This window comes from Oncorhynchus masou, chromosome 16 (genome assembly GCF_036934945.1).
Source record: "Oncorhynchus masou masou isolate Uvic2021 chromosome 16, UVic_Omas_1.1, whole genome shotgun sequence".
NCBI classification, from domain to species: domain Eukaryota; kingdom Metazoa; phylum Chordata; class Actinopteri; order Salmoniformes; family Salmonidae; genus Oncorhynchus; species Oncorhynchus masou.
Genome location: NC_088227.1, coordinates 20,032,471 through 20,047,557, shown reverse-complemented (window position 1 = coordinate 20,047,557; position 15,087 = coordinate 20,032,471). Strand labels below are relative to the sequence as shown.

The following is a 15,087-nucleotide window of genomic DNA, read 5'->3' as shown; positions in this document are numbered from 1 at the left end:
CAGACCAATGTGGGGATCCATAAAAAGCCTCTATGAAAGTTTCATCACACTAACCAACTGGGATGACTGACAAAAAATGTCAGAGGAACAGAGGAGGATAAGATAGACGTTGACAACTCAGACATATTTGATTGACAGAGAAATGAACTTGACTGTGACTTGGGGCATGATTTAATTAAGCAATAAGGCACGAGAGGGTGTGGTATATGGCCAATATACTATGGCTAAGGGCTGTTCTTAAGCACGACGCAACGCGGAGAGCCTGGATACAGCCCTTAGCCGTGGTATATTGGCCATAAACCACAAACCCCAGAGGTGCCTTATTGCTATTATAAACTGGTTACCAACGTAATTAGAGCAGTAAAAATAAATGTTTTGTGATACCCCTGTTATACAGTCTGATATACCACGGCTGTCAACCAGACAGTTCCTAATGAGCTTTATACAGACAGGGGCTTCCCTTAACAACTGTACTATTCATACCTTTCTTTCAGATCACTGAGTAAATCATCTAAGTCAGGGAAGACCCTGTTTCTTAACACCATCCAGCTTTACCGATCAGTGACCGTGATACATGGAGCTGCATCACTGTGGTTAGGACTCCCCCTGTAAAGCTTACCATAATGTCATCGCCTGACTTACGACAAATAATGAACTTCATCTAGACAAGGACCACCAACATTAAATCCCCAGGTTGTTGATGAGAGAGGTCAAAGGAGAATGGCAGGAAACTTTGCAAGCTAACAGGCGGTCCACAAACAGGCAAATAATGGAGCAGTACAACAGTGATGTGTAGAATGGCATCTCGGAATGCACAACTCGTCGGTCCTTGTCACGGTTGGGCTAGTGCAGCAGATGACCACACCGGGTCCCACTCCTAACACTGGACAATTGAGGAGTGGAAAAACATCACCTGGTCCGACGAATTCGGGTTCCTGTTCCGTCATGCTGATGTCAGAGTCAGGATTTGGCGTAAGCGGCATTAATCCATGGTCCCATCCTGCCTGGTGTTAATGGTAGCAGGCTGGTGGCGGTGGTGTAATAGTGTGAGGAATGTTTTCCTGGCACACGTTAGGTCCCTTGATATTAATTGAGCAATGTTTGAATGTCACACCTTGTAGAATCCGTGCCCCAAAGAAGTCAGGCTGTTCTGGAGACAAAGGGGGGTCTGACCCGGTACTAGATGGGTGTACCTAACAGACTGTATAGTGACAGGACATATTTTGGGGGGGAGGGGGGGGGGGTCTTTAAGATCACAAATTTGCCCTGGAATCACTGTTTCGTGTGTGAAAATAGCTGTGCAGTGAAAGGAGAGTGTGGGGAGTGTGCATCCTTCAGAGTGTACACTAATCCCTCCTCCAGGAGAGGGCCGTGCGGTGCTCGCCTCTCATTGTCCTCTCTGATCCTGTGCATTCACAGATCCCAAATCATGTTAGCTGCGTATTATGCAAGCAGGCGTTTGTTCCCCCACCTGTCAATGCAGGGATTGGTTGACAGACGCTGAAGGGGGCTTCAACCTTTAGGGGAACAGGCAGAAATAGATTCCTCTGATGCATGTCACACCTATTCACTCAGCTCTGGCTGGCATCACAGTGACAGGCATTTTTGATGGCGCCTTAACCTGGGGTCCATTCATATTTGGAATGTTTGTTGATGTAGCCAGCAGCATACCACCCTGCATACCACTGATGGCTTGCTTCTGAAGCTAAGCAGGGTTGGTTCTGGTCAGTCCCTGGATGAGAGACCAAATGCTGCTGGAAGTGGTGTTGGAGGGCCAGTAGGAGGCACTCTTTCCTCTGGTCTAAAAAATATCCCAATTCCCCAGGGCAGTGATTGGGGACACTGCCCTGTGTAGGGTGCCGTCTTTCGGATGGGACGTTAAACGGGTGTCCTGACTCTCTGCGGTCATTAAAAGATCCCATGGCACTTCTCGTAAGAGTAAGGGTGTTAACCCCGGTGTCCTGGCTAAATTCCCAATCTGGCCATCAAACCATCACGGTCACCTAATAATCCCCAGTTTACAATTGGCTCATTCACCCCCCTCCTCACCCCTGTAACTATTCCCCAGGTCTTTGCTGCCAATGAGAATGTGTTCTCAGTCCACTTACCTGGTAAAATAACGGGAAAAAAAATAAAATAAATTGAAAGTAAGATTTGTGAGTAGAGGAGTCATATACAAGGGTTAATAACCAGCCCATTAGAGGACAGAGAACTTACCTAAAGCAATATAAACCATGTTAAATGATCTATTCATGTAAACTGGCTGTCTTTTTACTTAATTGCAGCCACCCAGATGCCCCTCACCTGATCGAAAAGCATTTTCTTCATGGCAGCACTTTTAGTCCCCCCAGTGACCAGCTTGTCCAGAACCTTGTACCAGCTACCTATTGCAGGGCCCTGGGGTTGAAAAAAGAACAATCAGGATACTTCACACAGATTCATCATGAAAAGACTGATGGCGTAACAGCAGGAATCAATCATGAAAAATTATTATGCTTTCAGAACATTCCGGAAACAAATATGTTAGACAACAACAGGGTTGGTGTCAATTCAAATTGAAAAGGCACACACACACACACACACACATACACACACACACACACACACACACACTGGTGAGGCACAGTAATAGAGTTTCTCAGCTTTCTGTCATGTCAGTCATGTCACCGAGTCTGTGAGAAGGAGTGTTTGAGAGGGAACATCTGTGTGTGGTGTGTCTAGGAACCTTTGTGCTGTGGCCTGGCCTTGGGTGGTCCTTGGGTCAAATCAAATTAAATCAAATTGTATTTGTCGAATGTGAAATGCTTACTTACAAGCCCTTAACCAACCATGCAGTTTTTAGAAAAATAAGTGTTAAGAACAAAATAGATCAGTAAATAAAAAAAATAAAGTAATAAATAATTAAAGAGAAGCAGTAAAATAACGGTAGCAAAGCTATATACAGGTAGTACCGGTAGAGTCAATATGTGGGGGCACTGGTTTGTCAAGGTAATTGAGGTAATATCTACACTACCAGTCAAAAGTTTTAGAACACCAACTCATTCAAGGGTTTTTTCAAGACATCAAAACTACGAAATAACACATATGGAATCATGTAATAACCAAAAAAGTGTTAAACAAAACAAAATATATTTTATATGAGATTCTTCAAAGTAGCCACCCTTTTCCTTGATGACAGCTTAGCACATACCCCAACCATAAGCCATGGATTACAGGCAACGGCCGCACTGAGCTAAAGGCTAGAGCTGCCGCTTTCAAGGAGCGGGACACTAATCTGGATGCTTATAAGAAATACCGCTATGACCTCCCACGAGGCATCAAACAGGCAAAGCATCAACACAGGACTAAGATCAAATCCAACTACGACGGATCTGACGCTCGTCGGATGTGGCAGGGCTTGCAAACTATCACAGATTACAAAGGGAAAAATAGCAGGGAGCTTCCCAGGGACCCAAGGTAACCAGAAGAGCTAAATGCCTTCTATGCTCGCTTCGAGGCAAGCAACATTGAACCATGCATAAGAGCACCAGCTGTTCCATACGACTGTGATAACGATCTCCGTAGCCGACATGAGTAATACCTTAAACAGGTTAACATTCACAAAGCTGCAGGCACGTGTCTTCACTGACATTTTAACCCTCTTCGTGACCCAGTCTGTAATACTTACATTTCAAGCAGACCACCATAGTCCCTGTGCCACCATAGTCCCAAAAACGCCAAGGTAAACTAAATGACTATCGCCCCGTAGCACTCACATCTGAAGCCATGAAATGCTTTGAAAGAATGGTCATGGCCCACATCAACACCATCATCCCAGACACCCTGGACCCACTCCAATTTGCATACCGCCCCAACAGATCCACACATGACGCAATTTCTATTGCACTCCACACAGCCTTCTCCCACCTGGACAAAAGGAACACCTATGTGAGAATGCTGTTTATTGACAGCGTTCAACACCATAGTGCCTTCCAAGCTCATCACTAAACTAAGGTCCCTGGGATTAATCAACTCCCTCTGCAACTGGAGGCTGGACTTCCTGACGGGCCACCCCCAGGTCGTAAGGGTAGGCAACAACACATCCACCAAGCTGACCATCAACAAAATGGCCACTCAGGGGTGTGTGCTTATTGTCCTCCTGTACTTCCTGGTCGCCCACGACTGCGGCTATGCATGACTCCAACACCATAATTTAGTTTGCTGACGACACAACAGTGGGAGGCCTGATCACCGACGACGATGAGACCGCCTATAGGAAGAAGGTCTGAGACAACAACCTCTCCCTCAACGTCAGTAAGATAATGGAGTTGATTGTGGACTACAAGAAATGGAGGGCCGAACATGCCCCCATTCACATTGACGGGCTGTAGTGGAGCGGGTCAAGAGTTTCAAGTCTAAGAATCTATAAATGGTCCACACACATCAACACAGTCGTGAAGATGGCAAGGGACCTCAGATCCTCAAAAAGTTCTACATCTGAACCATTGAGAGCATCTTGACTGGCTGCATCACCGCTTTGTATGGCAACTGCTCGGCATCCGATTGCAACGTGCTACAGAGGGTAGTGCGAACGGCCCAGTACGTCACTGGGGCCAAGTTCCCTGCCATCCAGGACCTCTATACTAGGTGATGTCAGAGGAAGGCCCTAAAAATTGTCAAAGACTCCAGTCACACAAGCGGTACCAATGCCCCAAGTCTGGAACCAACAGGACGTTGAATAGATTCTACCCCCGAGCCATAAGACTATTAAATAGCTAGTTCGGGAGGCAATTTGGTTATCTGCATTGACCGTTTTAGCACAAACTTTTTTTGGGACTCATCACATACGCTGCTACTGCTTATTATCTATCTTGTTACCAAGTCTTTATTTCTAGTTATATGTACATATCTACTTCAATTACCTTGTACCCCTACACATACGACTCGGTACTGGTACAGTGCATTCGGGAAGTATTCAGACACTTGACCTTTTCCACATTTTGTTACAGCCTTATTCTAAAATGTTTTAAATAAAACATTTTCCTCGTCAATCAAAACACAATACCCCATAATGACAAAGCGAAAACACCTTATTTGTTTTTTATTGTTATTTATTTGATGTTTTATTTTTTAATGTAATTTGTACTTGTACCCCGTGGGTATTGAACCCACAACCCTGGCGTTTCAAGTGACATGCTCTACCTACTGAACCACACAGGACCTAGAAAATACCTTATTTACATAAGTATTCAGACCCTTGGTTATTCAGGTGCATCCTGTTTCCATTGATCATCCTAGAGATGTTTCTATAACTTGATCGTCCACCTGTGGTAAATTCAATTGATTGTAAAGGCACACACCTGTCTATATATGGTCCCACAGTTGACAGTGCATGTCAGAGCAAAAAACATGCCATGAGGTCGAAGGAATTGTCCGTAGAGCTCAGAGACAGGATTGTGTTGAGGCACAGATCTGGGGAAGAGTACCAAAACATTTCTGCAGCATTGAAGCTCCCCAAGAACACAGTGGCCTGGAATAAGTTTGGAACCACCAAGACTCTTCCTAGACCTGGCCGCCCGGCCAAACTGAGCAATCGAGGGAGAAGGGCCTTGGTCAGGGAGATGACCAAGAACCCGATGGTCACGCTGACAGAGCTCTAGAGTTCCTCTGTGGAGATAGGAGAACCCTCCAGAAGAATAACCATCTCTGCAGCACTCCAATCAGGCCTTTATGGTAGAGTGGCCAGACGGAAGCCACTCTTCAGTAAAAGGCACATGACAGCCCGCTTGGAGTTTTCCAAAGGCACCTAAAGGACTCTCAGACCATTAGAAACAAGATTCTCTGGTCTTATGATATCAAGATTGAACTCTATGGCCTGAATGCCAAGCGTCACTTCTGGAGGTAACCTTCGATCATCCGTACAATGAAGCATGGTGGTGGTGGTGGCAGCATCATGCTGTGGGGATGTTTTTCAGCGGCAGGGACTGGGAGACTAGTCAGGATCGAGGGAAAGATGAACAGAACAAAGTACAGAGAGATCCTTGATGAAAACCTACTCCAGAGCGCTCAAGACCTCAGACTGGGGCGAAAGTTCACCTTCCAACAGGACAACGACCCTAAGCACACAGCCAAGACAAAGCAGGAGTGGCTTCGGGTCAAGTCTCTGAATGTCTTTGAGTGGCCGGACTTGAACCCGATCGAACATCTCTGGCGAGATGTGAGAATAGCTGTGCAGCAACACTACCCATCCAACCTGACAGAGCTTGAGAGGATCTGCAGAGAAGAATGGGAGAAACTCCCCAAATACTGGTGTGCCAAGCTTGTAGCATCATACCAAAGAAAACTCAAGGCTGTAATCGCTGCCAAAGGTGCTTCAACAAAATACTGAGTAAAGGGTCTGAATATTTATGTAAATGTGATATTTAAGTTTTTTTTGTTGAATGAAATAGCAAAAATATCTAAAAACCTGTTTTTGCTTTGTATTGTGTATAGATTGATGCGAATGGGGGGGAACAATGTAATTCATTTTAGAATAAGGCTGTAACCTAACAACATGTGGAAAAAGTCAAGCGGTCTGAATATTTCTGAATGCAATGTATAGCCAAGACATCATTACTCATTGTGTATTTATTATTACGTGTAATTACTTTTCTATTATTTCTCTATTTTCTTTCTCTCTGCATTGCTGGGAAGGGTCCTTAATTAAGTAAGCACTTCACTGTTAGTCTACACCTGTTGTTTAAGAAACATGTGACAAAGCAAATGTGATTTGATTTGTCCCCACGCTTCCCAGCTGTTCTCTCACTCCTTCAGAGACCTACTGATACATACTTGTGGTGGCTGCTATTGACGCACAGTCACAGATCTATTCCCATATAACAGCTGGCCATTAGAGTGTTTGTGACAGCACAATGATCCTCTCCATTTAACATGACCACAAACAAACCTCCTCTCCCGTGTGTGTGTGTGTGTGTGTGTGTGTGTGTGTGTGTGTGTGTGTGTGAGAACAACCCAATATGCATGTGTGTAGTAAAAGTGAAGTCAAGACTGATACACTGGAACTAACCAGTCCTTTGAGGTGAGACAGTGAGTTAAAAGAGAAGAAGAGTGAGGAAGAGGAGGACTCACGACGAAGAAGAATCCGATGCTCATCATCTTGGCCGTTCGTGTCACGTTGTGATTGGCCAGACCCCGCCTCTCAAGCACCTGCTGGGAGATGACATCACCCACCCCCACCAGCGTGCCTGTAGGAGAGAGAGGGGAGAGAAAAGAGGGAGGGAGGTGAGAGGAAGTGAGCGAGAGTGAGTAACAGAGAAGATCATTGGGATGTGGTCATCTGCCGCTCTGTGCCAGCAGCCAGGGGACACGTGCTTAGACAGACACATGCCAACCTGTGATGGTGCCAACGACAGAAAAAGCAGTAGAAGCCCATTCAAAGACATCAGCCCCCATTAACCATTAATACCCTGTACACCTACAGACCTTCACATGGTTCACAGACAAGCCCCCTGCCTCTCTGCTTTACTGAGAACATCCGACGTCACAACTGATGATTGTCAAACATAATGTACCTAAAAAGAATCAACATTGACTCACCACATACACCACTACTGTTATAATTGTTTTAACGAGTGTACTATAATAAATCTCTATGGTTTTGAGACCTAAATATACTGTAGTTACACTGGTGCAGAGGAATTGTTGACTGGGCATTTGTCCTACTCTACACATGTCCACTCCTTACAAAGATTGTTACATTTACATTTTAGTTATTTCGCCTACGCTCTTCTTTATTCTGTATCAGCAAAAAACAAAATTTTTACCACACAGTGAACACTGAAAGTCTATAACCAAACTGGCTAAAACTCTGTTGTTGGCCAATAGTAGGTACAGCTAGCCACATGCTTAGCTGAGTGCTACTATTAGCTAGCAGCAGTAAATCCAGGTAAATGGCTAACACAAACATTGGCTACCATGATATCCTGCAAGTTATAACGGCCAATGAAGATCAGGCAATTCAGCAAAAATATAGACATACCTTGAAATAAACAATGACATTAATCCGATTGGCATTTCACCATTAATTTCCACAAAACGTGCAGTATTCTGTTGATGGAGTTGTTGTAGTTAGCTTGCTTGCTAGCTAGCTAGCTTATTCCCAGCTATTGCTCAAGACTCTTAGATCCATTACATTACACATAAAAGTAATTGGACGAGGCCTCCCAAGTGACGCAGTGGTCTAAGGCACTGCATCGCAGTGCTTGAGGCATCACCACAGACCCGGGTTCGATCCCAGGCTGTTTCACAGCCGGCCGTGCTCAGGAGACCCATGAGGCGGTGCATAATTGGCCCAGCGTTGTGCGGGTTAAGGGCAGGCCGGCCGGCTGGGATATCCTTGTCCCATTGCGCTCTAGCGACTCCTTGTGGAGGGCCCGGGAGTTGGCAAACTGACTTCAGTTGCCAGCTGGATGGTGTTTCCTCTGACACATTGGTGCGGCTGGTTTCCGGGTTAAGTGAGCAGTGTGTCAAGAAGCAGTGCGGCTTGCTTAGCAGGGTTGTGTTTCGGTGGACGCATGGCTCTCGACCTTTGCCTCTCCTGAGTCCATAGGGGAGTTGCAGCGATGGGACAAGACCGTAACTACTGTTTGTTGAGAGCCGTGACTGAACAATAACATGCATCTCTTGCTGTACCGTATCTTAGCTGTTTCAGCCACTGCCTGTCATCAAGGTAGGCTCCACGCTCTTCTCAATTTACATCAACAACATAGCTCAGGCGGTAGGAAGCTCTCTCATCCATTTATATGCAGATGATACAGTCTTTATACTCAGCTGGCCCCTGCCTGGATTTCGTGTTAAATGCTCTACAACAAAGCTTTCTTAGTTTCCAACAAGCTTTCTCTGCCCTTAACCTTGCTTTGAACACCTCCAAAACCTCTGAGGGTTTAGAGCTTGAGGTAGTCACCTCATACAACTACTTGGGAGTATGGCTAGACGGTACACTGTCAGCACAGTGTACCATACATATCAAAGCTGCAGGCTAAAGTTAAATTGAGACTTGGTCTCCTCTATCGTAATCATTCCTCTTTCACCCAAGCTGCCAAACTAACCCTGATTTAGATGACCATCCTACCCAAGATATATTACGGAGATGTAATTTATAGATCGGCAGGTAAGGGTGCTCTTGAGTAGCTAGATGTTCTTTACCATTCGGCCATCAGATTTGCCACCAATGCTGCTTATAGGACACATCACTGCACTCTATACTCCTCTGTAAAACTGGTCATCTCTGTACACTCCCCTATATCTGAGATATCTACTGCAGCCCTCATCCTTCACATACAACACCCATTCTGCCAGTCACATTCTGTTAAAGGTCCTCAAAAGCACACACATCCCTGGGTCGCTACTCTTTCAGTTCACTGCAGATAGTGACTGGAACGAGCTGCAACAAACACTCAAACTGGATAGTTTTATCTCAATCTCTTAATTTAAAGACTCAATCATGGACACTCTTACTGACAGTTTTGGCTCCTTTGTGTGATGTACTGTTGTCTCTACCTTCTTGCCCTTTGCACTGTCTGTGCCCAATAATGTTTGTACTATGTTTTGTGCTGCTACCATGTTGTGTTGCTACCATGTTGTTGTTATGTTGCTACCATGCTGTGTTGTCATGTGTTGCTGCATTGCAATGTTGTTGTCTTAGGTCTCTCTTTATATAGTGTTATGTTGTCTCTTGCCTTGATGTGTGTTTTGTCCTATATTTATAATTTATTTATTTAACATTTTTAATCCCCCGTCCATGCAGGAGGCCATATGCCTTTTGGTAGGACGTCATTGTAAATACAAATTTGTTCTTAACTGACTTGCATATTTAAATAATGATTAAATAAAATAAAAAATATATAAAATGAAATCTTTCATATCGGCGAGAAATAATTTTCAAAAAACAAAATATTAAATTCTATCACACCTTTATATGGTTAGGGTTCCCACACAACCATATTTCCAAGTTACAGAGCTTGTTTACAGAAAACAGAGTGGACTACCTGTGCTAATTAGCTATCTGTCTCCGAACACCTGTGTGTAAACGGAAGACTGACGCCACAAACGTTTCGTCACTGGAAAATGCTATCGGTTGCAACTGTGTTAAAACAGTCTACAGTACGTATTTCGCATTTGGGAAATTATTTTGATGTGTTATGAATGTAGTTGGATTTTTGTTTCTAGAACCTTACCACATTTAGATGGAGTATTTGGCTATTTTGGCTTCCAGACCCAATTCAGCCTTTAAACAGAACATGTAAGGTCATTGGACTAAGGAGTAACATTAGCCTCGTTTAGTACAATATTGGGCAAGCTTATTCCATCCTCAAACACCATGCTAGATTCGCGTGACTGGGTCAGTTCATTTTGCATGGCCCGGTGCACTTAGATAGCTGGCTATCTTCGTGTTTTATAATCTACTAGCGACATAACATGACAACTCTTTGGGCACTTTAGTACCTGCTTATCCGATTCACATCCATCACCGAAGCCGCCAGCCGTGGTGCTGTAAGTAACACCGGCGGCATCAGTGGAATTGGAGCCTACATTGATTGTGGCCAAAGAACCGATTTTTAGCTTCAGCTTCATGTTGAACCTACGCTTCCACTGTTGGTCACCGTTGTAATTGTATAAGTGAGGTCCGCATATGACTGAAGCTCCCCTGACCCAGTCTGCCCGAAAGCGGTAGGACTTCCTTCCCATCTAGCTACTCACATTTCGACCAAACATGCATGCCGGTAAACAGTGCACTGCCACCACCACCAGTTCTTCTCTTGCGCCAAACCCGCAATGTATTATTAGTATATGAGTTTTAATAAATGTCATTCAAATTGTGAAAACAGAAGTGAAATTTTAAGGGGGGATACATTTTTGCAAAAATAACGTTTAGATGGAATAACATCAATCTACGTTGTTAGATTTGTGGAAATATATTGTGCAACCTTCCCTTTAATATAGCTAGGTGGGACAACCACATATCAGTAATAGTAAGAACATTTTTCCTCAATAAAGTAGATATCAGCAAAGTCAGTGGGAAACAAAAGTGTCAAGTGCGAGTGTTAGTTCATAAAAGGCAAGTGATTGACAACTTTTTTAGCCACTTGTATATCAGACAAGCAGGACTGATTTTTTCTACTTGTCCAAAGTACAAGCTCAAGTCGCTCGTCCCCCAAAAATTAAATCATCTGTAACACTATGGGCCAAAACAATGACGTAAAATTGTATTGTATCATGCAAGGAACTACTTATTTTCACTGGTACTGACAACGGAAGACTGCTGGTCTCTGATGCCAAGTATTATATCTCCTGCCGTTGTGGCCTTGAGCAAGGCACTTAACCCCCCACAAAGTAAAATACTGCACCGATAGGCTACTGTATAAAACAGTAAAAATATACAGTGAGTGCCAAAAGTATTGAGCCAGTGCCACATTTTTGGTTGTTTTGGCTCTGTACTCCAGCACGTTGGATCTAAAATGATACCATGACCATGCGATTCAAATTCAGGCTGTCAACTTTAATTTGAGGGTATTTTCATCCATATCGGGTAAACTCCTTAGAAATTACAGCACATTTTGTACATAGTCTCCCCATTTTAGGGGACCAAAAGTATTGGGACAAATTCACTTACATGTGTATTGAAGTAGTCAAAAGTTTAGTATTTGGTCCCATATTTACTACTGTACATCAAGCTTGTGATTCTACAAACTTGTTGGATGGATTTGCTGTTTGTTTATGTTTTGTTTCAGATTATTTTGTGTCCCATACAAATTCATAGTAAATAATGTATTGTGTCATTTTTTAGTTACTTTTATTGTAAATATGAATAGAATATGTTTCTAAACCCTTCTACATTCATGTGGATGCGGCAATGATTATAGATAATCCTGAATGAATCGTGAATAATGATGAGTGAGAAAGTTAGACGCAAAAACATCATACCCCCAAGACATGCTAACCTCTCACCATTATAATAACAGGGGAGGTTAGCATTTTATATCATACCCCCAAGACATGCTAACCTCTCACCATCACAATAACAGGGGAGGTTAGCATTTTTTGAGGTGGTTTGATATTTATGCCTCTAACTTTCTCACGCAACATTATTCACGATTCATGCTATAACTCACAAATAACTCACTAACTAGCAATGAAAATCAACAATCCGAACACGCAGCTTGCATTGATCTCAAAAACGTATCTCGCGACTTCATGATTGAAAGACCACTCCTGCCTGTCAATGCAGGCATATAATAATTCTACTGCGATGCGCTCTGCAGAGATTGGGAGGACATTGGGCAATACATCACATCCGGAGGACAGTTTGATCCAATTCTGATCAGAGTAGCCTAATTGCTTGATATTGTGATTTTTGCCTGATTAGGACCACTTAAATCTATAATCTGCTCGTCCGACAATTAGTTGTACTTGCCCTGAAGGGTGTTTAATTATGATACTCTTTGAAGAGGTAGGGTTTCTGATGTTTTCAGAAGATGGGCAAGTGGAATTTGGATTGTAGTACATTTGTGACAATGTGTAGATTCATGTGAACAAGTGTCTTGCGGTCACAATGATATGTCAACAAGATGAGACCACATCTAATAGGCTAATATCATTAGATAGAGGCACTAAGCCAATTTAACCAATATAGCCATTAATATACATTTATTTTATACATGCACTGAAATCCAATAAAGACAATTTTCCTACACCTTCACAACCAAAGAGATGTGCATCTTAAAAATGTATAATTACACAATTTTGTTTTTTTCTCTCCAAATCCATTGAGGTGATTTAGCAACGGCGGATTATCCTGATTTAGAGTCACATGCAATAAAACAAAACACTTAAAAAGTTAACTCTTGTCCTCTGGCCTCATCAACAAAGCTCTGACTGAATGAGTCATCCTAAAACACACTGGTCCTGTAGGTCATTGGCTTTGGAGGGCCTTACTGCCACACATAGGGATTACTGACGCACTGAAGTGTGTCTGTCCCGGTCACAGAGGATAGGTCAGAAGCTCCTTGCTCTGTAAATACTTCTGCACTAGGGGGGGGGGCTTGTACGGTGTCATTTTATCAATGAGAGTGACTGATGGAAACGTATGCCATTGCTAGATAGGCCTCAGTGGGACATGATAGTGTCCTGCGTGTGTGTGTGTGTACGGTGCTTAAAGAAAATTTTGGGGTATCTCAGATTGTTCAGGCAGTTCTTAGATAGGAGGAAGGATGTTTGACACTTTTTACATTTGTATCACAAACCATTTTTGAGAAAATCATGATGAAAGTGGCCATTTTAGGCCCCCCCCTAGACCTATACATGCCTCCTGTAAGACCCTATGATCCGTGAACCGTACACGATACAGATACATTATAATCCTTATGGTAGCGGTTGGCAACAGGCGGCCCGACGAGCAAATTTTGGTTTTAGGTTTAAAAAAGTACTGGAAATTACTAGGAATTCAGCAAAAAAATATATATATATATTAAGAAAGTCTGTTCCCAAGTATTCCCACAAATAAATAAAACGCCTCAAATACAATCTCTTTTTGGGCTTTGTTGTGGTCAATATCTCAAAAGTATATTTTTTGATTTTGTTCATTTTAAGACATTTTGTTTGGAACAATATACTATACACAAAGATTGTTTGATCATCATTATCCCTGTTTTCCTGAACTTCCAATCCCTTTGATGCATTTGAATCACTCCAAAGCATACCTTCTTCAGACTGAAATATGCCATTACCTGATCTTACATATCTTTGTACTATAACTTTTATTGCGATAAATGGCAATAAGGTCAGATTAAAAAATGCATCAAATGATTTTTTACATATTTGTTGCTGATATCCCCAAGTGACATAAAATAGAGAATCAGAGATTTAAATAGCTTGATAGTACATGTTAATAGTATCTTAAATATCATGCATGAATCCATTTGAGATCATGCAGTAGGCCTATGAATCAATTTTACTTTCTGACCCCCCCAACCCTCATTCTCCGATTGTTATGGTGGCTCGCCCAGTGATTTTGTTTGACAAAAGTGGCTCCTTCAGAAACATTAGTGACTACCACTGACTGACCTATAATGTCAATTTCCATGTATAAATGGGTCATATCATTAAAAGTACCAGAGAGGCATTCTGGAAATTTGACGTGTTTGAAGAGTAAAAATAAGCTTTCGATACATTAATAATATTCTGAATGTTGAACAAATGAATGTGAAAAATTGTATTTCAGAATCTTGACATTGTCCATATTTGAAAACACACAATAAGGACTATAATGACACGAAGCTGTTGCCTGCATCATGTACGGTTCAGATCATAGGAGGCATGTATAGGTCTAAAAGGGCCTAAAATGGCCACTTCCATCATGATATTCTAAACCATGGTTTGCGATACAAATGTAAAAAGCATGTCAAACATCCTTCCGCCCAATGAAGTTTTTAAACGAGAATTGCCTGAACATTCTGATACCAAAAATATTTAGGGCCTACGCTGGCATGGAATTGCACGTGACCGCGAGACCTCCTGTCAACACACACAGGGAGTGCCAATCAAGAAGACAGAGCCGTCTCCTCCAATCTGTTGGAAATGTCACGGGTCCCATTCCCTTCCGCTGTCCAGAGTCTGGCTGGGCTTGGGGGCATCGATCCCCTCGCCCCCACGCAGGAAGGAAGGAGGGGGGAACAAACATACACATGCATTATTTATACATGCTTAAACAAACAACGGCCTCGCGTGTCTCTGCGGAGATCTGCTCATATGGGGAAATCTACAGCAGAGGATGCAAACATTTGATTTAGGAGATGAATATGACTGAGCGAGATTGGTTGATGATAAAAACATACCCATTGACTACATTACAGCCTAAAAGTATGGTTTCTTTGCGGGGGGGGGTCCTAACTAAAGAGTTGCGAAAAAGATGACTCCTCTCCACCATGTCTCTGACTAGAAAACATCTGAGAGGAAAAACATTTCCATCAATACTCTGCACAACAAACAATACAGGCACAGACCAATGTTTTCTAGCCTTTGTTGACATCACGACAAGAGACAAAGCAACAC

The 15,087-nt window shown here is 42.9% G+C and overlaps 1 protein-coding gene across 2 annotated transcripts in view; it reads right to left on the bottom strand.

The window, feature by feature from the left end:
- The window catches only part of LOC135557628 (protein Mpv17), a 31,981-nt gene that overhangs the window by 11,592 nt on the left and 5,302 nt on the right, over positions 1-15,087 (bottom strand). For both annotated transcript variants that reach the window (XM_064991086.1, XM_064991088.1), the window contains exons 3-4: positions 7,108-7,223; positions 2,305-2,397 (exon numbers count right to left, since the gene is read on the bottom strand). In XM_064991086.1, coding sequence (XP_064847158.1) covers positions 2,305-2,397; positions 7,108-7,223 — 209 coding nt within the window. The remainder of the gene's footprint in view (positions 1-2,304; positions 2,398-7,107; positions 7,224-15,087) is intronic.